Raw genomic sequence first — 26,448 nt, forward strand, 5'->3', positions numbered from 1 at the left:
ATGATAGTCTGGCCTCTTAAAGAAAAAAACCCTATTGTTTATAACATTTATTAATTGGCTAAATGGCCAGAAAACAACAGATTGTAGAGGAAACAATCATGCACTGGTTATAGGATAATCAGGCACATAGACTCATTGAATCACATGACCACTATTCTATCTCTAACACCTGTTTAAAGACATGAAATATGTTTTCCATAACATTTTGGTGTATTTAGACACTGAGCAGTCTGTCCAGTGGTCTGATTCTTAGTGATATGTGATAATGGTCTGAACATGTGTTTTAATAGCAAGAAACCCTTGAGGACTGCTTTATCTATTGCACCAATTACTATAATTTTGTCCCAAAATCCTAAAAGGGCACAAGAAAATAAATCCTGTTACAGCCTGATTAACCTGACCTGCATTTCTATTGCTTACATAGTCATAGTTTGAGTAGGAGTTTAAGAGAAGGGCAGCCCAGTGGCTTAGTTTAGTGGCTGAGTGCGTGTGCTACAGATAGGATTTCCATTCCTTCTGTCTGGTTTCCTGGCTTGGCAAAGACAAGGAGTGTTGCATCTCCTGATTGAGTGGAAAAGACGAGTTCTCATCTCGCAGGAGTGACCTCTCCAGTTAATGAGGTAACAGTGCTGCGAGGAACACTGGCCTCTGCCAAAGCCAAAATGAAGATGGCAATAGGGAAAGGACCTAGGAAAATGTAGCATATGTAAGCAGAAGGGAGATTTGGTCTTCAATGCTCCAAACAGAAACACAGTGAATTGTTTTTTTCTTTCATCAATACTATAAAATGCTCTACTTCTCACTCTGTCCTTGCATACCACATACTCTTAAAGGAAGGAAATGAAGCTTCACTGCAGCATACTGTCTACACTTATTTGTCCCTTTTATTTTGTGGGAAAAAGGCATAAAGGTGTCCAGGTAGTTCTGGTAAGTTCTACAAGCAGAACAGAGCCTTTCATAGTGTGCCAGTCACTTTCTCAACGTGTGTATGTGGGTCTGCATGTTACAGAGAGAGACAGAGAGCGAGCAGTGCAGCTGAATTTAGAAAGCTATAGATGTTCTCATCAGCCCCATGCAATGCAGCAGAGATTCCTTCCAAAAGCCAAGGGAGCAGAGGCTTCAGACAACAGATGTGAGAGGGGTTCCCATAACTGTCGATTTTCAAAGTGTTTGCATTGAAAAGAGAGGAGGTGCTATTTTGATTGATACTTCACTCGCAGTATATAAAGCAGAGGAATTCTTCCTACCCTCTGCTTGTCACACTGATCTGCATTCTCTCTCAACTGGACTTGGGTCTACTACTTACTGCATCTGAAAGGCTGAAATTCATTGGGAATAAAGAATTCTCGTAACAATGCCGGAGCCCACCAAGAAAGATGGTAAGCATGACAAATTTTATTTGAATGTTTCTTAACTACAGGGTTGATGAGCACACACACAAACACATTTTAGACCATCTGACATATTTCAGGAAGAAATAGTATCTAAGAGCAACAGCCATGTAACATCATTCTATCATTACAGATTCCTGACCCTTTAAAACTACTTTCAGTTATGGGTAGAGAACAAAACTGCTTTGACCTCAAACTATTTTAAGCAATGCACAACTGCTTTACAGAGACACTGTGAAACTACTTGATTAGGAAAATGTTCTATTCAATTTTTATAGACTATAGGATTTTCATAGTGCAGTTAGTGGTTTCTCTACTGTTAAGATACCTGGACTCCAAAAAAACAGAGAATAACCATTTACTGTGGTTTAAAGTCAAATTCTTCATATGTTTTCATCAAGTTTTATAGGTTACTGCATAGAAAGGATGTGTTTATGACAGCTTTAAAGTTCTGTTGAAGATATAATCCATATCTCTAATGCATAAGTGAAGAATGTAGTAAATTTATCTGTACAGGTCAGACTGGAATTATACATTTTGCAGCACTACAGAAATTATTGTTTCATGTTTAAGAAGAGCAGTCACAGAAGTAATATTAGCCTCTTTTGTGGTACTATTGCATTCATAGCAAGGAAACTGAGTATGCCGACACAGACTAAGATACAGATTGTCCACTGGGGGCTGCCCAAAGAAGTTAAAAATGCTCAGGATCTATTAATTCATAACTTTTTAAAAGATACCATTTCTTTGTTTTCTATTTCTTTACTGTTTTGACTTTAAGCTAAATAAGCTTCTTTGCATTAATTGTGTAGCCCTTGGTTTATTTTTCTCTCAAGTTTAGCTGTTTTGGTAAGAATTTTTGATGATTTTCTCTAGCAAAGCCATAAATGTGCAGCCTGCATGTACTTTGCAAGTGTTGGCAAACAAGAGGTATACAGAGAGTTTGCCTAATGCATTTCTAGCTGCACAACTGAGTTTAATCTTAAGGATAACCTTCTGAAAAGTACAGAAGTAATTAAATAGCATTTCTTTCCCATCAGTTCTGAAACATCTGATAGACCTGTGTGTGTAGTTTGAAAAATTACATTTGATTTAATGCTGGCCTGTTGAGAGCATTGGCTTTATTGTAAAAGTCTTTTGGAAATATTTTCTGGTTTTGTGGTAAGCAAGAGCAGAATAATTATTGGGAGCACTAGGTAGTTTCAGCACCTTGTTGGGTTGAGGGCACATGAAGACTAAACTTTTTGCATGACAGAGACTTAAGCAAGTAGTGTTGACAGACCAATGCGATCATTTTACTTACTGGCCCTCCTTAGTGCTCGAGGACAATGATGGATGAAGTATCCTTCTGAAAATAGCTACACCAAGTGCACGTATTAATACGGGAGTCTAATCCTCTGTATCAGACCTAGAGCCAAGCCCCTTCTAGGGTGTCTTATTTGTAATTCAAATGATTTACACGTGTATTAAGTGTCCTTTTTATTTGATCTGTTACTTGACTGGATATTACACAGTTTAATCAGAATGCATTCTGTGGCTGCCAGCTGGAAAGAAAAAAAAAGAAAGAAAAAAATAAGTATTTCTGCACTTTCAGGAGATATGTGCTTTGGAGAAAATTTGTTAGCAGTTTCTTGTTTGTGAAGGTTACTGGCTAAGACTAGACCATTTCAAAGACCCTTGTATAATGCAGTGATTACAAATGCAGCTTCATGATTGTCTTACAAAATAAATTTAGCAACTCTGAACAACATTATACTGACCGTGGAATAAATGTGATTATAGGGGGATCAATAGCCAGGAACATAAAAAATACGAAGCCTTCTGTCCTGATACAGGTAGAGTTCACAATTAGCAATGATCTCTGGAAAACTGATATATACAGTTTGGAAACTGATTGCTCCTCATTGCACCTAGCTTATTTGCAGCCAGTAGAGCAGTGGTAACAGGTTTAGCTTATTGTGCTTAAGAGATTAACTGCTCCCCAAAGAATTCTTGTTGATCAGAAACCCACCTGAACCAGTAGCAGTATTTGTATGATTATGATGATGATTCTGTGATTCTATGATACTTCTATAATAAGTACAAGTGCTTACTGTACTAGTGGTGAGAATATTTGATACCAATAACAGTACAATATCACTGCTACTACTTGTACTAGCTCTACCAGTAAGAAGTCAGAACATCACATGCCTCTCAAATGACTGTTCTCAAGGTAGTTTCCAAGGTGTTAAGGATTTAAGGTGATTAATCAAGGTGAACTTTGAACTAAGTACATTTTGGAAGGTGTTATTGAAAGGACTCAGAAACTCTTGGGCAACTTGTTGGAAGGCTACAATAGAAAGCTGAGGGGAAAAAAGAGGCTTAAGGCTGCTGCACTGCATGAGTGCCTAAGCAGTATTCTTTTGGCATTTCTGAAGGAAGCCATCTACATGAATGATCCCATGATCCTTATTCTCATAGATCCTGCCAGATCAAAACAGCACACACAAGAGCAAGCAGCTAATATTTGAATGCTACAAGAATCTCAGCTCTGCTGCCTTTTTTTTTTTTTTTTCAGGCCAAATGTTCTTTGAGCTATTTTAAGATTATTAGATTACCAAAGTGAGAAATTTCCTCACTTGCTGAGACTGTAGCCCCGCAATGAGCTCTTAACAAACAGGATCACCAAATTAAACACACCACTCAGCTTAGAGGAGGCTGCTGGAGCACTTCAGCCCAGTGGAATTTGTCACTGTAGAAACAGGCTTCCATGACTAATGATTTAAGGCCTTTATTGAATTTGAAAAAGTTGAAGTCCTATATATCACATCAGCTGTGGCTTCTTTGAAGTATATGGTCAGGGCATGATATGATAGTTTTGTCTTAGCCTGTTCAATAGTTCGCATTTGCAAGATGAAGTTTGTATCAATGGGTTAATGGATCCCAGTGGATGGCTAGGATAGGACTGTGATGCCAAAAACCTTTACCAGTGCATTTAAATTCAACAGCCTTTAGTTTCCCTGGTGACTAAGAAACCAACCCTCCCTCATGTAATTACTTCCTGTAATTTATCATAATCAGTCAGTTAACCTTTCCTCTGTCCCCTTTCCTTTAACCAATATTCATAATAAGAGCTGTCCATTAGTTAGGTGCCCTCTTAAACTGTCACAGGCCACAGCATTTGGATATGCTTTTGTAGAAGTGCCAAGTCTCTCAACAGCAACCGTTTCTAACTATTTGTGGGCATCATCCCACAGGGACAGGTGCAAGGCAGTCCCCAATGGGCAGCTCTGTAAATTTGGCTTGTTTATTTTCCCCAATCTATAAAATAATTCATGGCCATGAGTTAAACAACCCCTCCAAATTTAAAGCAAAAATATTTATTAACTGCCTGCCAGCTTAATATTCTAAGGGTTTTCAAGTTCTGCTTGAATTCTGCCTGGAGCATGCACGCGTTGGCAAGAAATTGCAGTTCAGCAGTTGGACTCCATGATCTCAGAGGTCTTTTTCAACCAAAAGAGTTCTATGATGCTTAAAAATCGGAGTGTCTGCTTGAGAAAGTGTTTTAGTAGAATGGTTTTTTGATCTATAAAAAGTATAGATGTGAAGTTGTGAAGAAGTTATGGAGAAATCTATGTGCATTTATTGTTTGTTAGAAGGACTCTCTGTAAGACATGAAAGAATCTGAAAGGAGTGTCCACAGTAGTGATTATTTTGCAGATAAGGTAACAGCCTGAAGAGGCCTAGTTGAAACAGTCATTACTTCTATTGGCTTTTAAACATTACTGGGCTTGTTTCATTGTATGATTCTCCTATAATAATATTTGCATTCTATTTATAATTTTTAAAACAATAACACACTCTGGCATATCAAGATAATAGACACTGTCAATGAAGTCATGTAAATCATATAAACATGTAGAGCAGCATTCCAGTGGGAAATGCATCTTAGTATCAAGGCTGGATTATTGAAAGTGAGATTTCTTTCAATATAATGCTTTCAAAGGAATTTTTCAGAGGTGAAAAAAGAAGTTAAATGAAAATTCAGCTTTGATAATATGGATTTGCCTTGTGTCAAAATTAACACTGCTGATGGAAACTTTTCCTGAACATTCAAGAACCTAGCATTGCTTAGTGCTTTCCATGCAGATGACTGGATGTGTATAATCACTTTATTATGGCATCAAACTGGGTAGTGCCATTTCTGCTGTCCCTACTGCATAGATGCATGCTTCAGCGAGGCAAAAGCAAAGCTTACAGACAGCCATCTTTTGACATCTTCATTGCCCCTCTGCAGGACTAACTGTAAAACACATTCCCGTTCTTTCTAACTATCTTCAGTCCTAGAGCCAAATCACGTTCAAAGCCAAGCCCATACATATCACTTACAAGCACTGTATTAAAGTCAGGTAAATAAGTTCTGGTGGATGAGGAAAGGAGGAAACCTTAACCCGTTCTCTTATTTTCTCTCTCAATTCTTTAGAAAGTTTCTCTTCATCACCTCTAGCTAGTAAATTTAAAGCCCTCACAAACAGAAAGCAAACTTGTGCTTAACTGTTGTAATGAGATCCATTAGGTTGGGCCCTGGTCCCATCCTGATCAGTGTCCTCCTGCACAGATCTTGTTGCACACTAGGAATTGAGTTGTTTCTTCAACTGTCTTTGCCTTAACATTGCTAATTTCTAGGTGTTGCTCCTACACTTCCTGCTAAGATACCAGAGCATCTCAGACTTATTCTTTGAACTCCTGCCTCCACTGCTCTTAAGTTTAAGACTACTTTTCCAATCACAGTGATTTCATTGAAAAAAAACCTCTTACGCTTGCAAACCAAAATCCCCAAACCTGATTTATTTTAGGGTCTTTAACTTGTTTTATTATGGTGTACATTGAAGGAAGTACTTAGGTGTGGGGGTTTTTTCTTATACTATGCATTGTTTCTATTTCACTGCTAATGTAGGAGGATAACACAAAATTAATCTGCCTTACTGTTGTTCTTACTTGACTTGAAAAGCTCATCCACCCTGTGCAAAAAGCAGTGAATCTATACACAAGAAAGAGTTTTAATATTGTCACACTAAAATAAAAACTCATTGACTTTAGGAGAAAAACAGGGAATAGTCTCTAGCAGATCAGAGGGTGCTTTGTACTTGACAAAACTGAAATTAGCAAATGCTGCCTTTGTGCCTCCCTGTGCTGCACCTGTTGGGAAGATAAATAAAGGACTGCCCAGCTCTTTCCCCTGATACCTCCTAAATATATCACTTTAAGAGAGCTTTAAAAAACCTCAACCATGCTACAGTACCCTTCTGTTCCATGAAAAAAATGGATGGATTTCTTCATATTAGTTTCAGGGGTCTAATAAAACAAGATGGGAATGCCTGTGGTCACATAACAAAAAAATAGAGAGATCTGGGGGACCTCAGTTCCCAAAACATTAGTAGCTGCCATGGCCTTTGGAAAATAGGTTGTCCAATGTATTTAAGGTTTCATGAGGGGGCATATGGAAGGTTCCTTAAAGTGGAAGAGCAAATCAAGTTTGAAAATAAACTACTGAGAAAATTTTCCCTGGGATGAGGCCAAGCACTAGATTCATCAATTGAGGAAAATGTGGAGATTCCAGTCAGTTTGAGGTCCTAATTTAATAATTTCTCTAGACTGAGGGGGGAAAGGTTGTTCTTATTCATACACTTAGGTGACTTTGTACTGAATGTAAAAAATCTGTAAAATAAAGGAGAAAGTGAAAGTATAGAAGCATTAACTTCAGTTAAGAGTTGTCTCATTCCCACTGCAAGCAGTTTTTTCTCTTGAGTCTAGAATCACTGTGGGTGAGAAACAGTGCCTCCTCTTCACATCCAGCCCCCTCTCTCTGTGCTCTCAGTCACAAGTGAAGTGCTACTTCTGAAGACTCAAAAGAGAGGGGATTCTCCCTGTAGCTGTCAGAGAACCAATATTTGAAGCCAATTTCCATCATTCACCAGCAGAGTTTGATGCACCTTATAACTACCAAATAAAGAGATAAAAAATATTTTAAAATGCTTTTGCTTTGAAGAGCTGCTGGTATTTTAAGACTTGAGGAGGAGAGGCCTGATCTCACATGAATGTCCATGCCACTTCACTGAAAATGTTTGTAAGTTTGCAACTGTACAGAGATCCTAATGGTCTTTGTACTGCCACAGAAGATCTTTGGTTTAGGAACCAGATAATCAACGAGAAGCATGTACAAGTGAACCAGGTGTCACTGTTCCCACTGGAGTCATGAGTGGCAGGTCATTACAGTCAGTAGAGCCCAGGCTGCTGCTCAGCCACTCAGCCAGCAGTTGCCTGAGCTTAGGTACCTACTGCCATATGAGACATTCTAGGATACACAGAATGCCCATTTTTAGACTGCAGATATGACTCAGGACCTATGGGAGATGTATAACACCCTGGAGCAGTGGCTAGAAACCAGAAGGCTAGTCTACAGCATCTGAACCAGTGCCAGAACAAGAGGACACAGTCTCAAGCTGCACCAGGGGAGGTTTAGGCTGCAGGTTAGGAAGAAGTTCTACACACAGAGAGTAATTGCCCATTGGAATGGGTTGCCTGGGGAGGTAGTGGAGTCACCATCATTGGAGGTGTTCAGGAGGAGACTTGATAGGGTGCTTGGTTGCATGGTTTAGTTGATTAGGTGGTGTTGGATGATAGGTTGGACGCGATGATCTTGAAGGTCTCTTCCAACCTGGTTTATTCTAGTCTAGTCTAGTCTAGTCTAGTCTAGTCTAGTCTATTGATTGCCTGGGTTTAAGAAAATTCATTGAGCCTTAAGCAGCAATTTTCTAGTGAATAAAAATCTAATTCCATTGATTACACGGTAGCTGGACTCCTCGCTCACACCACGGATATATCCATGTGTCTCCCTTTTATCTGGATACCTCAACAATAAGGCCATACAGTGATTCTCTATAATTTTTTCAATTAATGTTCAAAATTTTTCTGGAGTGGGTAATTTCACAAGAGGACAAGGAGTGAGTTCAGCTCTCATATTATTTGCATGTGATACTCAGATGCACTTCCTCAATAAAGGAAGGAGTACATTTGGCCCAGATTCCCTTGTGCAACTCTCTGTTATCTTCTGAGTGCACTGACAAAAAGAAAAAGAAAAATGCTACTGCCATTTATTTTTTTAATGTTATATGGGAGATCCATCTGGTTTTACTTGCTTTATTTTTTTATAAGGAGTCAATGTATTTTATTTCAGGGCTAAGCTCAGTGTTTAAATCAACTCAAAATTAAATTTGTTTGTTTTGCATTGATAAGAGGAAATAGAAAGTCATATTCCTCTTCAAATCAATACTAATTCTCTTTTTTCCTTTCTACTCTAGCTTGGTCTCATCTCCTCCAACAGCTTTATGCTGTTAGAGAATGATTGATTGCATTAAGGTCATTTGTAGTTATGAGTAACAAACACTTTTTATCACAGAATCACAGATCAATAGGGGTTGGAAGGGACCTCTGCAGATCATCTAGCCCAACCTCCCTGCCAGAGCAAGTTCTCCTACAGCACTTTGCACAGGACAGCAGCGAGGAGAGCTTTGAATGACTCCAGAGATGGATTCTCTGCCACCTCTCTGAGTAGCCTGTTTCAGTGTTCCACCACGTCCAAAGTAAAGTTCTTCCTCATGTTTAGATGGAACTCGCTGTTTTCAAGCTTGTGCCTGTTATGACATGTTTTGTCACTGGGCAGCACTGAATAAAAACAACTCCTGACACCCACCCTTTAAATATCTATAAGCATTTTTAAGATTCCCCTCTCAGCTTCTCTTCTCTGAGCTAAAAAGCCCCAAGTCCCTCATCCTTTCCTCCTAAGAGAGATGTTCTAGCTCCCTAATCACCTTCTCAGTCCATTGCTGTACCTTGTAAAGCAGTGCCCTGTCCTTCTTCACCCAGGGAGCCCAGAACTGGACACTGTACTCCAGCTGAAGCCTCACAGGGCAGAGGAGAGGGACAGGAGAACCTTCCTTGAACTTTTTGCATTAAATAATAAATTGGTTCTGAATATTCTATAATGTGGTCCACAAAACACACATAGATGTAGGAAGATGAATTCTTGTTTCTGGAACTTACTCTCCTAATTTTTCTGGTGTGGTGTTAGCTCTTAGAGTTCATTGAAGTAGCAGGTGGTTCAGCCAAGACAAAAATTGTTGCAGAAGAGAGTGAATTAGAGGTAAAATCCAGTTGTGTGTCCAACAGAATTTTCTGTTCTGTGAAGCTGTTCTAGCAAGCGTGTTTTGGCAAAAGTTTGTGTCAGTCTTTTCTGCTTCCTGAAATGGTGTAGGGACAGAAAGTAAGTTATTGGGAGTCCAAAAGTATGAAAACAGATTTCTGCTCAGAGACCACTCAGAACCCCAAAAAAATGCAGCATTCATAAAATTCAGTGGTTTCTCTCTGGCTTCCCTCCCCTGTTACCTATGGCTGTACTGCTACTGGCATCTCCAGAGAGCAGTCAGTGGGACCTAAACTAAGCAATGCAATGTGTTTAACATGAATACACCTTTGAATGGCCTCTGAAAAAGATCAACATGCCCCCCCCCCCCCCCCCCCAATCCTCCATTACTTTATGTATGTTTTCACTCAAATTGCCAAATAACCTGTGACTTTTGTTTCAGTTAGCTATGGTGGTGTTAGATGTTGGAATACTGAGATGCTGCATAGTCTGCTCTCTGGTAGATCTAGACGGAGATTAATTTAGGATATTAGACATCCTGGTGTAGTGTCAGAGGGATGTTGAACAGAAAGTCAAATATTGCCCAGTCTCAGAAAACCTCCAAATTCCCAAAAAGTTCACCATTGTAAAAATGGGTCCATGCTCTGCCTTGGGGCAAAGTTGTTTGTTTCAGAAAAGACCCCAATAAATACAATAACTTGCAAATCAGTACATGGGCATATGACTTCCATACACTGCAGAGAGTTGCAGTACCAGGACATTGGAGCATGCCTGGGTGATTCATTCCAGGATTTAGAATCCACCCCATCTCCATGTTCCAAAAATTGTACAGATACTGCAGCAAGTAAGGTGTCCTGCTGTATCTTGCAGCAATGGAATATGTTCGAGAAAGTAATTTCTCCCCCTTCCCTGGAGATTAGGAAATGCTTCTTACATAATTTTCTAGCTCCTGGGGTTATTAGTAATTGAAAATAGCATGTGATCTACTTCTTAGGACAGTTGCCCTTATATGTGATGGCTCCAGCAAGTTATTTTGATCAGGTGATTATTACAAAAAAGCTCTGTTCTAATTTAATTCTCTGTAGGATCAAATGGTGGGGTTAGTGAGTGTCTGAAAGGGTTGGTCAGTAGTACCGTGATGCTTCCTGAGAGGGATCTGTATTAAAATACACACTATCATAACTTTGCAGGCTCAGAATAACTTCCTAATTCTGGTCATAAATGACAAGAGTAGGTTGCAGTCACAGAGACACAGATGAAGATTCTTTTTTTCACAGCTTTCTGTTTATAACTCTTGGCTGTGTGTATGGACAAAAATTGCAGAGACATGCTCAACATCTTGCTATTGAACTGACTGGATGGAACACATTAGGTAAAGTCTGAGCAAAACCAACTCACAAACCAGCTGCAACAAGTGTGGTTTTCTTGAACGAGAGCCATGCTTTGTGCAGACAGCATGCAAACCCAGACCAACAGCTTATGCCGGATTTTGGCATCTCTCAAAGCCCTGAAATTGTGATCAAATTAAATATACAGATGATACTATAACTGAAAGAGACACAAAATTAAAAGCTTAGTGGTTCAGTCGATGGGATAATTCTTGCTCCCTGATACTTACCTACTCCAGTGTGCTAGTGGACTAGAAAGACCAGGAAGACATAGCTGTTGAACAGTTATTGAATCCCAGCCTTTGAGTAATTTTGTGTCCATTTTCTTAAATTCCTGCCATGAGATCTCTTCTGTGCAAGAAAAATGCACAAATGATGGCCCTTAGCAACAGTTCTAACTGTTCTAGAAGGAAGAAAAACGTTCCCTTATCAGTCTAAGCTGATTGTGCTATTGTGGTAGGGCCTTCCACTGTTTTCTCTGTTCCTTCACTGTTTCCACTGAAAAGAAACATCTCAAACAATTTGCACACCTGAATGTCCATAACATTGCATTTTTGTCCTTTTTCAACAGCTTTATTTGTTTATAGTACCACTAAAGCATTGTTCCCAGTAAACATTACAGAAAACATTTGTCCCTGGTGATGTGGGGAATATCTGTGTCTAGAGATATCTAGGAACAGTCACACGAGAAATGCCACGCAGATGGTGTAATTCAGTAACTAATAGCTTCTGGGTCTTGCACTGTGATATTCACGTAGATAGAGATATACACACATATCCTGTAGCATATTTGATATCTTCTGGGTTTGTAAGAACATAGTATCTAGGCCAAAAACCTTATTTTAGACCCAAAGAGGAGCGTAATACCAATGGAGGCTGTGGCTGCCACTCCTCCACAGATGCAGACTCCAGTGAAGGCACAGAGGGTCAGATGCCTGATGACATTTTTTCCATGGCATTCCCTCCAGCCTTACTAATCTTTCATCTAAGCTTTCCTTAGCCCTATTTTTAAAGGGGAAATCTGACCTCTGTCCTCTGCCCCTTTTTCTTTGCCCTTGTTTTGTATTTCCATGTTTTGCAATGAAGTTTTCTCTCTTACCCAGCAGCTTTTTCGTTTTTTAGCTGAAGAAATAGTGTATTCAGTGTGCTGTGACTGTTATTCACAATAACATCTCGAATGCATTTTACTGTCATGCTTTGCAAGAGCTTTCTTTTATACATATCACATAGTGATTTACTGATGCAAATCCTCACAGCTTGTCTGCAAACATCCTGCTGTGATGTTTCCCCTAAAGACAAAATTAAGTGATATTTTTTTCAAGCAATTCTCACAGTTATCTTCATTGCTGCAGAATGAGATTGAGAGGTCGAAAATATCATAGCGTTAACACAGATGTATGTATGTAATTTCCTATCCCTAACACCCACAAAGGGACATACATGGCTTTCATGTACAGAAATATTGCTGCAGGATCTACCAAAGCTTTGCCTTGTGCCACAGGTCTCTGGGACCTTAGGCATCCTAAATTTTTACTTACAGAAAAGTCCTTTCTCTCTGCATGGGCAAAATACTCCTAAAGGTTTTTCAATCCAATGCTGAATTGAAGGCACCTGAGCAACAATAAATATTTATACCCAAATGAACTTACAAAACCAAACAAAAACATCTCCAAAAGTCAGTACATGGAATTCTCATTAAATAAGTACATTTCTGAGGTTTAGGGGAACTTCTGATTCTTTTAGCATTTGATATCAGCAATACTGTAACTTTGACACAAAGCTTTCCTGCATTGCCAGTTGTGTATGGAGTGTATTAAATTCTTCTTCAGACACACTACCTTTGGTTGTCATGTACTGGAATATCAGCATTCACAAAAAGTAGCAGTACTTGAATTTTGTAGCTCTGAAATGTGAGTTACCCTTAGTAAACTAAGAAACTGGATGCTACTATCCTCTTTTTCATCTTCAGTGAATTATTTTCCACAAGACTGACGACTGAAAATTAACACTGGGTAAAATATTCAGGTTGACATAAGTAATGGATTATTGGTGATTAGATACTTCAAGGGATCTCTAATCACCCATATGCCTAACAGCCTTCTGTCAGGGTTCTTCATTACAATCCCATTCTGGAAGACATTGTCTCTCAAGAGGAGACAAGAGTGAGGATGACAGGAGAGTGCTCATCTGAAAGGTGTCTGAGAACTCTTCCTTCTTGAAAAGATCACAGAGTATCAAATTATCTGTCACCCAGTGTCAAACAGACCTGAAGCAAATGCTTTTCTTATTCAGTATTTGGACACAATCATGACAGTGTTTAGACACCACTGTCGTACAAATTTCTTTGACAAAGATCTAGTAAGAAGATGACAAATTCACTCCTGGGAAAATCTCAGCACATGCATGTGTGGTTTTGCTCTCATCATCAAAGAAAAGTTGAAATTTTGAAAACTATGGAACAGGAATATGCATAGGTTTTATTTTTAAGTGTTGAAATGTTTTGGTTTGAAATTTGGTTAAAGGGAAACCTATCAGTATGTCTCAAATGCTTCCTTTTGGTTTGCTGAAATAAGTCAGATTGCATGAATTCACATCACCCCAGCTGTATGCCAACACTCCCATGTTCCCCAAAGAGTCAAGCTCTTTAAGTGGAATGATTTCCCACTGTTTTACATACTTACATGATTCTCAACTCACCTGAACGCACAGAACAACATAAGACATTGTCTTTTGGGGAACTCAATTCAGTTATGCAGAGCACCAGGTCCAGAATGCAGTTTCCATAAAGTAGTACTGTAACTGGTTTCTTTGATTCAGAGTGAAGCATATCAGGACAGTTCAGCAAAACAACAGTGTTGTGATCTGGGGCAAGGGGAATGAAGACATTTTTCTGAGGTAGAAAAATGCTTCCTGAGCTGAATTGGAAATTATCAGGACAGTATGAATGGAAGTTCTTTACTGGTTAAGTGCTCATCTCTTGAAATAACTGCTCTTTCAATTTTGTTGCTGACTTTTATCCTATGATTAGAAGTGTAACTGTCATTGAAAATATATTGTTATATTTGAGGTATAAACTACTGTAACTCCTGAGCAGCAGTTCTTTGGTTTATGATGTTTTCAATTCAATAACCTGGTCCAATTTATTACATTTTGCAATTTTCAGAAAACAAACGAGCATTACTCACTGTAGTGGCATCTCTGGTATCATATTGTGGTGTCTTTTGCCTTCAACATTTCTCTAGGGAATCCTTCGAACTAAATGCAAATATTTGCTCCCAGAGAAAAATTACTAATAAACTGTTGCAAAGAAGGAGAGGAAATGGAGAATAAAGGCTATTTTTAACACCATACTTTCTTACACAGGATCACTTTCCTGATGAATGAATTACCTGATTTCAGTAAATACATAACAACTATTAATTAGATTTGGATTATTTAAAACATTGATTTCTCTTGGCTGGCCTAAGAGTAATTTATGAAGCTTGATTTCGCATTAAGCACTTGCTGCCAAAAAAAAAAACCGAAATAATATTATTTAAAGGCAATTTAACACATTAAAAATGTGTTGAAACATGTAATGCATCTAAGAATGTATGAACTGTGCTGTGCTCATGCATTTTGTGGTTACACAGAGGAGACTGTCTCCTGAACACGATGTGTCTTTTGGCACTGCAAATACTGAAATACACATCACTGAATTTTGACCTATGAACCACATCACTATTCTATAACCTGAAGACAAGAATCAGACCTGCTCTGACTGCTCTCTGGAAATCCCAGTCATTCCCGAGGGTGGGAATCCAGAGCAAAAGGGGATATAGGTAGCACTGTTAGCCAGCAGCGCCCCTTGCGGGTCGTCGGAAAATGAAGCCAGGGCATCAGGTATAGATGGGGAGTGCGAATCTGTTCACAGAGCTTAACGGGACCTTTTTAATATACACTCTAAAAAAGGCAGCATAAACACTCACTGCTGAACTATAGTATAGTGTGGCTAGTTTTCCAGAGCTCCCAGCACACCTATAGCCCTTTTTTAGCACAGCAGAGGACAGAAATCTGTGCTAGCTGCTGAGACTAAGCAGACCTAGGATATGAAACTGTAGAGGTAAATCTGTGATATTGAGAAGCCCAGATCATGTGTTTCAGGACTGGTTTATTGCTGGGGGCGGGGGGGGAGGGGGGGGGAGGGAAATTGTTTCTATCTTTTAGACATAAGCACCTGTCTGGTTTGTCTGGTTTGTCTGGTTTGTCTGGTTAGCCTGGTTTGTCTGGTTAGCCTGGTTTGTCTGGTTAGCCATCTCTACAGAAGCTGTTTTCTCCTTTTGCTGTTTAACTGTAGCCAAAACCATGTAGCACATCATGTGAAGCAACACTGAAGAATGGCTCAGATGATGGAGAACAGATAGGTGAGGAATATAGAATTTCAGGAGTGGAGAATCGTTTCAGACATATTAAATTGGTAGTATATAACCTGAGATGGTGCCATAATACAGGAAAGTTTGAGTCTTTCTATCATTGAGCCACCATTTGTAGGAAGATGCTGACTCTGGGTGTAATTTCCATTTTTCACTATGCAAACATTATGGTGAAAATGCCTACTAGGAATTTTCTCGGTGAAATTTAGGTTTGCATGCACCTCATTTTATAGCAAGTTTTGCAATGATAGTTCAAACTAAAATGAGTTTAATTCCAAGCATGAAAATAACATATCAAGACGTGGAGAAAAGATAAATCAGTATCACCACAGGCTCAGGGCTGGAGAAATGTTTAAAGGCTTTGCAGGTACAGCTGTGCTGACAAAGCCTTCTTATGAAGGCACAGTTATGATGGCGACCTGAATTACCTCATCAGTGCAAGTCACTTCAGCAAACACTATAACACAAGGCAGCAAAATCTTTTTGCCGTATAGATAGTGTTGACAGCAGATCTTTGCCTACAGGATAGATAGTGTCAAAAAATTCAGTTTTGGAAGTTAAAAATAAATAAGTATGTGAAATAAGTTAAAAAACTGCAATTGTGAAAAGCTCAAGGGAAAAAAAAAAAAGTCATAAAATTGCAACTAAGTATGGTCCTCAGATTGTCATCTACTGCTAATCTATGAGGTACAAGCAGGAGTATTTTTATTTTCTCTCAGATGGACATGTGCTCAGGAATTAACTTTCATGGATTAACTTCTTTGATATAAAGTGAGAGAAGAAGGACACAATAGAAATACAAATGGAATTTAATAACTCCATGTTTGAGCCTTGTGGGCTAAGTAGGTTAAAAATTAGTCTGAGAATGCATGGGAACTTGATAACTAGGCTAAAGCCACCAACTATAGATTTATTTATCTATTTTAACTACTGTCAACACTTGACAGCCTTCTAGTTCCCAGTTGCAGTACATAAGCAACTTCAAGACTGCTAAAGACATCTCGCACCATGTGATGAGGCTGCTGACTGCCAATGGCTGTCTCCTACCTATTAGACATTAAATATGGGCCAGTTCAATGTATGAATAAGGTAGTCCTTTACTGTACAGTCTACTTCCACAAACACAGGAGAATATTCATGTGTAAATATCCACTTTATTAAAGAAATTACTTTTGATCAAGGTCATAGTGGTCTTTAGTGACTGATTCCTACATGAAAACAAAGTGTCCATTAAAAAAAAAGAGAAAGATGTAGAGGTTCAGATTTTATTTAATAGCAGTGTTGTATAATAGAAGTAATGTATGTGAGATTATATGGTGGGACTAATTATTATCCTTAGGTTTGGGGTTTTCTTTCCCTACAAGATGAAATTCATTAGGAAAAGTATTGCATTTTAATCACGTGTTAAACTGTTCTTTTAAGTAAACTGGGATTTTAGGTTTATTTTTTTCTCCAATCTCTCCTCACTGGGTTATGAAGCTTTTAAATGTTGGGATTCAAAAATAACTTCATTGTTCACTTTGTTGCAATAAATGGCAGCATTTAAACTAAGGTTGCTGGGCTCATGTCTAACAAGAAGTAGTCACAGCAACCCAAACCAGTCAGTTGCACCTGTCTACACCATCATTACAAGCGGAAACAGGAAACAGAAATGCATGAATAAATTTACCAGTCTGGTTCCTACACATTGTTAGCCACAGTAAAATTCATCTAAGCAGCCACCAGAGCACCACTGCTTATTCACTTCAGTCCTTTCAAACTAATTTTGCTCTCAGGACCTAGGACTGCAGTCTGGTTAGAAGAGTTTCTGTAGCTTTAGTTTGAAAGTAACATAGAAAGTGTCCATGGATTTTCATGAAAAAGGTAATTATGGCATGTATCATTATAGTTTCTTGCTTCCACTCAGACTGGGAACTGTCTGTGGAAGTAGCACACAAATCAGGTTATTTTTCAGAGGAAAATTGAGACTCATGTAGCTCAGGTTTTATAGAATGCTAAGTATTTCACTCTTTATTGATAAGAATAGTATTTAATTTAAGCCAAACTGAACAAATTAAGAGTGCTTACTTTGATTACAAATTACTTTGAATCAAGCCCAGCATTTCCCAGTTCGTTCAACCTGCATGTTAACTCTGCATATTTGCCAATGAAATGCCCATCATGCTATGCTAATCACTGTAGTTTTTTGGGCAAGTTCATGTCTTCCAAAAGATGAGGCTATGGCTCTTAATCACATCACTGATGCCACTGTGACTCTGTACTGGCCTGGGTTAAATGACTCATAAATAAGGGTCAAACCATTTTGAGGCATTTCTCTTCAGAGCACTGTAGGGTTTTGCAGATAATGTAGTACTGAAAGGAAGAAGCTTTACTGCTTTTCTCTGCTGATAATCTGGACATGACACCTGCCAAGTAAATTCCACACTCTTGGTCCTTTTCTGCCCACGTATTTCAGTAGAACTTCTACCCCAGTAGAAAGCCTTCAGCCACAGTGGTAGTTATCGTGTAATATAGGAACCACATATGGAGAATAATCCTTGCACACAACTGCACAAGAGTTGAGATGAGCCGTGCTCTCTCCTCAAACTAGTATTTTGTCTATTTTTGTCTGAGTAGCACAGTCAGCACTTTAGGAATGCCTGTGCAATAGTTATATTTGTCTGATCCCTTGAGGCTATGTCCACAAGTTTAATCCACCTACTTATATTTGATACAAGTTGACAGGTCTTTGTGACAAAAAGCATGATGTGACTATCCTTGTGCTCTTTGACATATTCAAGCCACTTTAATATGCTGCTGTTACACTAACAGATATTATACCTATATCCGTGCTGATGCAGCTATAATCCTGGTTTCCCTTTCAGGTAAGGAGTAAGCCTTCTAGTCAGACTGGGTGAGATCCCAAATCCCTTGAGCAGAGTCTTTGCTGGTTGTAACCAATCTATACCTAACTGCAGGGACAACATGTAGGAGACTCTCCTCCTCCCTCTTATGAATGTTCCAGCCTAGTGGTGGCAAAACTCAAGTCTTGATTTAATGCTCAAGGTCACTTTCTTCACTTAGGGGGAGCTACCCCTAGTACTCATTTCCAATATCATTGAGAGCTCCTAAGCCTATGCAAAACAAACCTGCTCATGAGTTCAGTCAGAAGATGAGGATCATCCAGCCACATCTCTTCTTCAGGTACACTTGCTCATAACTTCTGGCTCTCGAATGGTCTGAACTACAAATCTCCAGAATAATTTGCTCCCTGCACAGTAGCAGACTAGCACCTAGAGACTGTTTTAGAACTGTCAAGCTTGCTTCATTATGTTTATACTCCAGTATGAAAAATTATATATATGATGTCATGGAATTTAAATGCTTGATGTTGTCAGAAGCCAGTGGAAGTGGGAATTTAGGACCCTTGAAAACTGGCCACCACACATAAGCATCCTGCCAATTCCCTGCCAAAGCTGCTTGTGGTTATTGCAGATTGATTGCAATAACCCAATTTAACATGATTCTTAAGCATTTCCATAACTTTAGCACATGAGTAATCTCACAAATCATTTAAAAGCTTATACGCACAGGAAGAGATTTTAAGTCTTTACCTGAAAAAAATGAACATGGTAAATGTCAAACAGTGAAGGAAAATTGTTGGTAATGGGTCAAGTTGCATCTCCTGATGATTTTCAAGAATGTATGTGTGCATGTATAATTATAAATGACAAATAAAAATGTCTTGGCTTTAAGTGCTCATATCCTATGTCAAACTGGATCCTGAGTGCATCTCATGACATGACTGAGTCATGAAAGCATTTCTAGAGAAGTTATTTAAGTGGCAGTTGTTCTTCCACTTTATATGTTAACTGCACTTAATACACTATCTTTTCTGGGTAGCCATGTAGGAAGGAATGATAAATAAATTCCATTTGTATGTATGTAGGATTACATACAGTATGTATGTCTGTAGAATTACATACAGAAAACCGTTCTACAAGTTTCACAACTAAAGAATAACTCAAAGTCTGCGTTTAAGAAGACACAGCCTACTGAAATGCAACATTCTTGGCTTCTTAAATAAAGAACTGCAAAGAACAGACCATTGCATTTCATCTAAGAAACTGTGAGGCAGAAGTTATCTTTAGTTACTTAGCAGAAGGCCCAGTTGACATTGTAGTATTCAATCCAGTGGTAACTGGACTTTCTGCAGCCTCTTTCCCCTGTAGCTCGAGAGCCATCATTACAACCCAGCGAAGAACACTTCCTCTTTCAAATGGCGGAGTAGTGCATGCTGGAGACAACACTTCTCCACTGCCAGTACCCCTAACAATGCCTCAAGTGAGCACCATATTAGGCAAGGCGGCTATCAAGAATGGCATCTGGGGACTCTGGTGAGCATGCCTCCTAGGGAAGGAGAACGACCATAAGCTGCTGGTTGAGTGCACGGAGCCCTTTCCTGGCTGACCAGCCTTTTGCAGAGGTCAGCCAAAGAGGGCTATCATTCTTTAGGGAGGTGGAAACTACTTGATGCTATTAATGTTTTTTTCCTGCCGTCATCAGGAATGGAACTGTAAGCCAAACATGACCATGAAAGGGGTCTCACATGGCCAAAAGATTATATTGAAGTGTCTCCCATGTCTCTGCCACCCTCAGTGCCTGGAACTCTCTGCCTTCCTTTTTATAGTCCCATACCATAATTCATGTCTGTTCCTCAAGCTCAATTCTTGCCTCAGTTTTCCTATCAGCAGCCCAAACAGTCTTGAATTATGGTTTAGTAAAGAAAGCACTGACTTTTTGGTATGGCTTCAGTCATCATCCTATTACAGAACTGTAGAACAGCTGAGGCTGGAAAGGACCTCTAGAGATCAGTCCAATCTCTTTGCTAGGAACTGAGTCAACTAGAGTAGGTTGCCCATGACATTGTTTGGTTTTTAATATCTCCCCGTATGTCTGCATGTATGAGATGAATTTTAGACCATAATAATAGAGCTTCAGGTCTGATATGTGCTGTAGATTCTGGCTCACATCTATGTCCTCTGCTAGGTAAGACAGGACTGAAAAGATGAGTACTGAAAAGTACCACTGTACTGTGTGGCGAAGCCATGAAATACCTTTCAAAATGAAATAAAAGCTCAAGGCAAGTCCCTCAAAAAGGCTCATAACCCTTTCATTCGAGCCTGGAAAGTGATTAGCTCCATAAGATTTTGCTTGTAAGTTTGTGGCTCCTTCTTAATAAGAATACTCCATTTCTAGCTATTACATTTCAAAAACACTTGTGCACAGTCAATAATTTTCTGCTGTTACTTTTCCATGCAAAAAATAGACTTCTATGCCACAGGGATGCTCATTAATTTGCAGTGGAAGTGGTGAGAAATGTCAGGGTAGTAAAGGGGATTTGTTTCAAGGTGTACTTTTTGTGGTGCAATTTTTGTATTTCCATATGAAAAATCTAAAGATTTTCCTAGGCCATGCAAAACTTAGTATGATGGTAACTAGACCAGAAAAAGTAAACTGCTATGAGTTTAAATAAAGCTATTTTATTATATCAGACTTCATGTCTGTTGGCCTTTAATACACATTCTTGCTCTGAATCTGTATGATGGATACCGTCACACTGAGCTCTGTCCCTATAGCAAGGGATTGTCTTTGGTCCCTTTACAAGTATTTGCTACAGCATCTGTGTATGTGGCTGGGAGTTCCTAAACTGTATCAAACTCACAGATTTGGCTTGAAGTTGTATTTGTACTAAAAGTATCTTTTTCAAGCATTAAATGGATGTATTAGGAACAAGAAATATGTTCTAGTTATATTTAGATGTGAATGCAAAGGAACAGCCTTACCAGCACTTCTGTGTGACAGAAACTGAAACTTTATTTCCTGAATATGACCTGAAGTGAGGTCCCAAAGGTTAATACCCATAATATGACAAAGGCTAGTTAGAGCCATCTACTGTTACAGTTAAGGATTTCAACCTTTGAAGTCTTTGCTTGTTGCACATAGTTGAACTATAAGCCAATGCACTATCTCCAATAAACATTACTGTTTTCAACTTGTCTAAAGTCCTCAGGCATTTAACAGTTGAAAATAAGCTTCCTTTAAAGCTTTAAAGATACATTTTAGCTAATAAATTTGTCCTTATGTTTCTAGATTGCTGAATATGTCATTCCAAAAGGACAACATTTAGATAGGAAAGCCTGGTTTCTGTATCTAATTTGGGAAAAGGAAGTGATTAATATTAAAAACTGTGACTGCAATAAAGAAAACCAAACATAACACAGGTCCCATGCAGACCAGCTAAGAAGATTTGTTGACTTTCTGCCTGCGTTGAACACTGAAATCCAGATCTTATGGTGTGGTGAAAATGAGATAAAGGTCTCTACTGTGCATGATCCTCTTCAGTTAATGGATCTATTACCCTACATGATTGAAGTTGTATCACATATCACACAAGTCAATGGAATGCTTACTTAAACATAAGATATCATCTGACAGAAGCATCTTGATGCTTGTATATAAGCATAGGTTCAAGACTAATTGACTTACACAAATCAAACCCAAACTTGAAATTCGGCTTGGCTTCTATGATATTCCAGAACTGCCATAAACTGGAATTTGCAAAAGGTCCTGAAATGTACTAGGACCAACCTATAAAAGTTACTATGAATATATGCAGGTAGATTACATGTATGTCAGCGAAAGACCCTCTCATTCTCTCTAGCTACTTAAAAGGAGGTTCTGCTGAAGTGGGTGTTGGACTTTTTTCCAAGTAACAAATGATAGGGATAGAGTAAATGTCCTCAAGTTGTGCCAGGAGAGGTTTAGATTGGCTATTAGGAAAAGTTAATTCATTGAAAGTGTTATCAAGCATTAGAATAGGCTGCCCAAGGAAGTGGTTGAGCCACTATCCCTGGAGGCATTTTGAATGACATGTAGAGGTGGCAATCAAGAATATGGTTTAGTGGTGGATTTGGCAGTGTTAGGTTACCAAGTGGACTTGATCACCTTTAAGATATTTTCCAGGCTAAGTGATTCTGAGATTCTATAATATTATCTCTCCAGACTGAAGAAATTCTGTACCCTCTGTTCTGAGATTATAAACTTTGGGCCTCTGACCATGTCACTCTGAAGACACCATGTTTTGTGTGTGTAAAAGCAAAAAAAGTATTTGAGAATGGTATTAAAATATTAAATAAACCTAAACTGTATCCAAGTTCAACAAGCATATACCAGATGTGTGAAAAATATTTGCTTCTGCTTGAAGCTAAATAACTGTCTTCTTTCCTTATTTTTCAGAGACTGAAAGTGCACCACCACCTCCAGGTTAGTGTAAAGAATGCTAATTTGTGCTTTAACATTAACAACAGTTGCATGAGACTAGATATTACATAGCCATAATGTAATTTGTGTTTGTCCTTTTGAAAGTGAGAGGAAAGTAATACAAGTAATAAACCCTGCCTAGATAAGATATTCTCACTTCACTTTGCCTGAGTATTGATTTTTCAGACTCAATTTTTGTTTGTGAGACACTTATTTGTGTGATGGTACAAAGGTCCTTCATAATACAAGAAAATTATGACTTCTTAAATTCTGTGTCCAAATTATGCAGTCTTCTTTGATAAAGAACAACATCTAATTACCAAAATACTACCTTTCATTTCTCCTCAAAAGTGCACTGTGAGTGAAGTTTACAGAATGGGATTCATTTCACCTATTTTTAGCCACCTGAAGATTAGGCATCTTGTGCAAGATGCATGTTTGAAGCATTATACTGAAAACATCTCATCATTTTTGAATAAATAACATCTTCAGTTCTACTTAAATACCCTCTTATAATCCCCTTCTTTGTCCCCATACCTGTACTTCTTCTATGAAACAAGTAGGCCTTTATGGTTAGGAACAAATCAAGCTGGGTTATTTCTAAATGGAAAGCACCAGTCACTTCTCCTAGCTTCCTTCTGCCTGATTCAAAATGCTGTCATCTTCGATTTCCAAGTGTTCTCATACAAAGAGGGAAAGTGGTTTTTCAAGAATCTAAATGCTGTAACATAAGTAATTTATGTGACGTGATCAGCATCTTGAATTACAACAAGAAATTTTTGGGAAGCCATTCTAAGAGCTCCTTCTAAACCTCAATATCAAGCCAACAGGATGGTATACTTGTGCCTGCTGAGATTTTTAAATGGGATTTAGACATGCTACTACCTACAAAGAGGAGTGAATTAATCCCAGTTCATAGCTGGACAGGGAAGCATTACTATAGGTAAATTCCCAGTAAAAAGGAAGAAGTTTGATTATTTGGCCAAGACAGACAACCTGACAAATGAATCTCAGAAATGTATGGAAACCAGACAGAAGCATATGGGAATCTGTCACTCTTCCAGAACATGCACTTGTCTTCCAAATTTTAAGTTTTATTTTCACATGTTACATTTTCATTAGAACATCTCTCTTAGGAAGAAAGGCTGAGGTAATGGGAATAAACTTGAACATCAGATGTTACATCAAAACATGAGAAGGAACTTCTTTACTTTGAGGGTGGTGGAGCATTGGAATGGGCTGCCCAGAGAGGTGGAGTGTAAATCTCTGGAGTCATTCAAAACCCAGCTGGACACTGTCTTGTGCAGCCTGGTCTGGTGGGGGGTTGGACTAGATGAAATGCAGAGGTCCTTTCCAACCCCTATCAATCTGTGAATTCTGTTAATTCTGTGAATTTGCCACAGCTGTGCATATATGAACAAGAAATCAGGATACTCACAATACCAGATGGCTCTTGCAGATGTTTCTTCCATGACACAAAAGTTCTCTTAAGCCCACCTTGACCATGTTAGTCCATTGATCTTCACCCAGACCCATGTTCAATCAGGTAATTGACAGATAAGTTTGCCACAGAAAGTCTTTGTAAACCGGCAATAGAATGTTTAGTGCTTACACCTTGGAGTGTGTATGGAGTGTGCACATATGAACACAATCCATATCATTTGACAATCCATATCATCTAACAGGCCTTGTATGCAGACTGATTTGGACAGGAAGCTGAAGAGAATAGGAATCCTATCAAATCCTGAAAGAAAGAAAGCAAATACAGTCCAGTCTTTTATGAGGTCACAGATAACTCACAGTCACTTCCTTGGAGTAGAGGACACGCTGGCAACTTCCCATCAAGAAAACTATGTTGAAAATGACAATGATGATAAAGAATCAACAGCACCATCAATATAGTCTCTCTGTAGTGTACTTTGTCTTAAGGATAAACCAGTTAGGGTGATGGAGCTCTGGCAGCCATTAATATTTGGCAGCACCTCACGTCACATCCAATTCCATTCAAATTCACAATGATATGTAATTCATTTCAAAGGCTTTTTAATTAAGCCCAAGGAGAAGAGATTGACACTTGCTACTTGTGAAAAACACACTATTTTTCTTCTACTGAGTACAGGAATGACAATCTTATGTGACTCATTCAACACACAGAAAATTCATTGATATGCAGAGTTGTAAATGTCTTTATGGTATTACAACTGTGTATTACATATATACATATATCAATAATTCGTCATTTGGGGTTTTCAATACTAACAGAAACTAGAGTATTTCTGTATTTTAAAATGTATTTTTAAGATCCTCTCAGAAATATACTTGTACTTTCCAAACAGAACAAAAATCACCGGAGGAGGGTGGAACTGAAAAGGGTAAAGGTGAGTCTGGAATCATATTTGACAAATGGACAATAAAGAGAATATTCCTAAATTTTGTTCTGATGTTGGATTGCTCAAGATTTAAAGCATATGTTTACTGCCAAATTTCAGAAGTGTGCTGTGAATCTTCCTGGATCCCTTTTTTGCATGACTTATCCAGCACAAGGGAATGATGATACTTATGAATGCCTTTAAAAATTCTGCAAGCAAGACTGACATTTTAGCAACAATGTTTATATGGACTGTTTAATTAATAGATCATATTTCAAGTGATTTGCATGAGCAGAAAGCCATGTTTAAGTGGGCCTGGATGCTGACACTTGACCACACTTGCTAAAACTCAGGTACTATGTACGTTGGTGGCTTTCAAATTAAAAAAAAACCCAACTCCTACATTCTAAGCTGTTTCTATTCCTGGGCAGAAACTTGCTATTGCATGTTCTACCTTCCCACGAAGTCCAATAGATTTTTTTCATATGAAATCACACAATAAGCTTTTCTGTCCTCATTGGGAGCCCAATACTTGAGCTCATTACAAGTTCTAAAAAGTGCCTTGGAGGACTGTCTGCTGTGGACAAACATATGACTGTTCCACTAGCAATGTATGTAAAAACCAGATCCAGTTTTGATACATTGTTTTGTACTGATGGGATTAAACTCCATTCCTGTTGGCAATTCTTCTGGTTATGAAGACACATTTTGAGGTAACTGTGCCAATTTCCACTCCTTTTTGTACTCCTTCACAAAGAGGAATTCAAACAGCTCAGCAACAGCTTTTGAAATGAATAATCTTTTTTTTCTTCATTCTGATAAAAGGCTAAACCAGACTAAAGTGTACTTAAAATTGATGGAATGCTTGCTTCTCATTTGGCATGGTTATGCTTTTTTTTAATGGCAAATCAAGAAATGGCTTGGTTGAAAACATGTTCTGGCTGTTGATATCTTCCAGACAAATTCTTGCCTTATAGACAGACTGAATGCATATTTGATGCTTGTAGATTTATTTGGCAAAGGCTTGCATGAGTATTTTTCTCATTAAAGTCAAAATATAAACAGTGAGAGTATGTGATTCAAGTATTCTTTTGAAAATAAAAATGCTGAACCAGGATTCAGTGCATGTTATTTTGTCAGCTATCTTTGCATTGAGCATTTATTTTGACATACAAAATTTTGTGTGAGTAATCAAATCTGTCATCTTGGTAATGGAAACATAATTCAGGAATAATTTGCATGCCTAATGATAGGAGAAAAGATGAAGGTCTTGCCTTAATCTATTCCAGCAGTTAGTTCTGCTTGCTTTAATTTTGATAAGTGAGTAATGTTTGTTCCTGCACTGAACATGAAAAATATTTTCCCAACTGCTTACAAGCTTACTTTTTACTGAATACAAAGAAG

At 38.5% G+C, this 26,448-nt stretch overlaps 1 protein-coding gene across 14 annotated transcripts in view; it reads left to right on the top strand.

Annotated features, from left to right (window-relative positions):
* Positions 1 to 929: 929 nt before the first annotated feature.
* Positions 930 to 26,448, top strand: part of MYBPC1 (myosin binding protein C1) — a 76,682-nt gene continuing 51,163 nt past the window's right edge. For 4 of the 14 annotated variants that reach the window (XM_068142231.1, XM_068142236.1, XM_068142241.1 and 1 more), the window contains exons 1-3: positions 1,019 to 1,379; positions 22,652 to 22,678; positions 25,012 to 25,053. In XM_068142231.1, the coding sequence (XP_067998332.1) occupies positions 1,355 to 1,379; positions 22,652 to 22,678; positions 25,012 to 25,053 (94 nt within the window). In that variant the 5' untranslated portion in view covers positions 1,019 to 1,354. Of the gene's footprint in view, positions 1,380 to 22,651; positions 22,679 to 25,011; positions 25,054 to 26,448 lie in introns of all 14 variants that reach the window. The other 10 variants (XM_068142240.1, XM_068142242.1, XM_068142239.1 and 7 more) reach the window with 5 other exon arrangements.

Source organism: Melanerpes formicivorus, unplaced genomic scaffold (assembly GCF_026170545.1).
Source record: "Melanerpes formicivorus ecotype bairdi unplaced genomic scaffold, bMelFor1.0.p_v2 SCAF_8, whole genome shotgun sequence".
Lineage (NCBI taxonomy): Eukaryota > Metazoa > Chordata > Aves > Piciformes > Picidae > Melanerpes > Melanerpes formicivorus.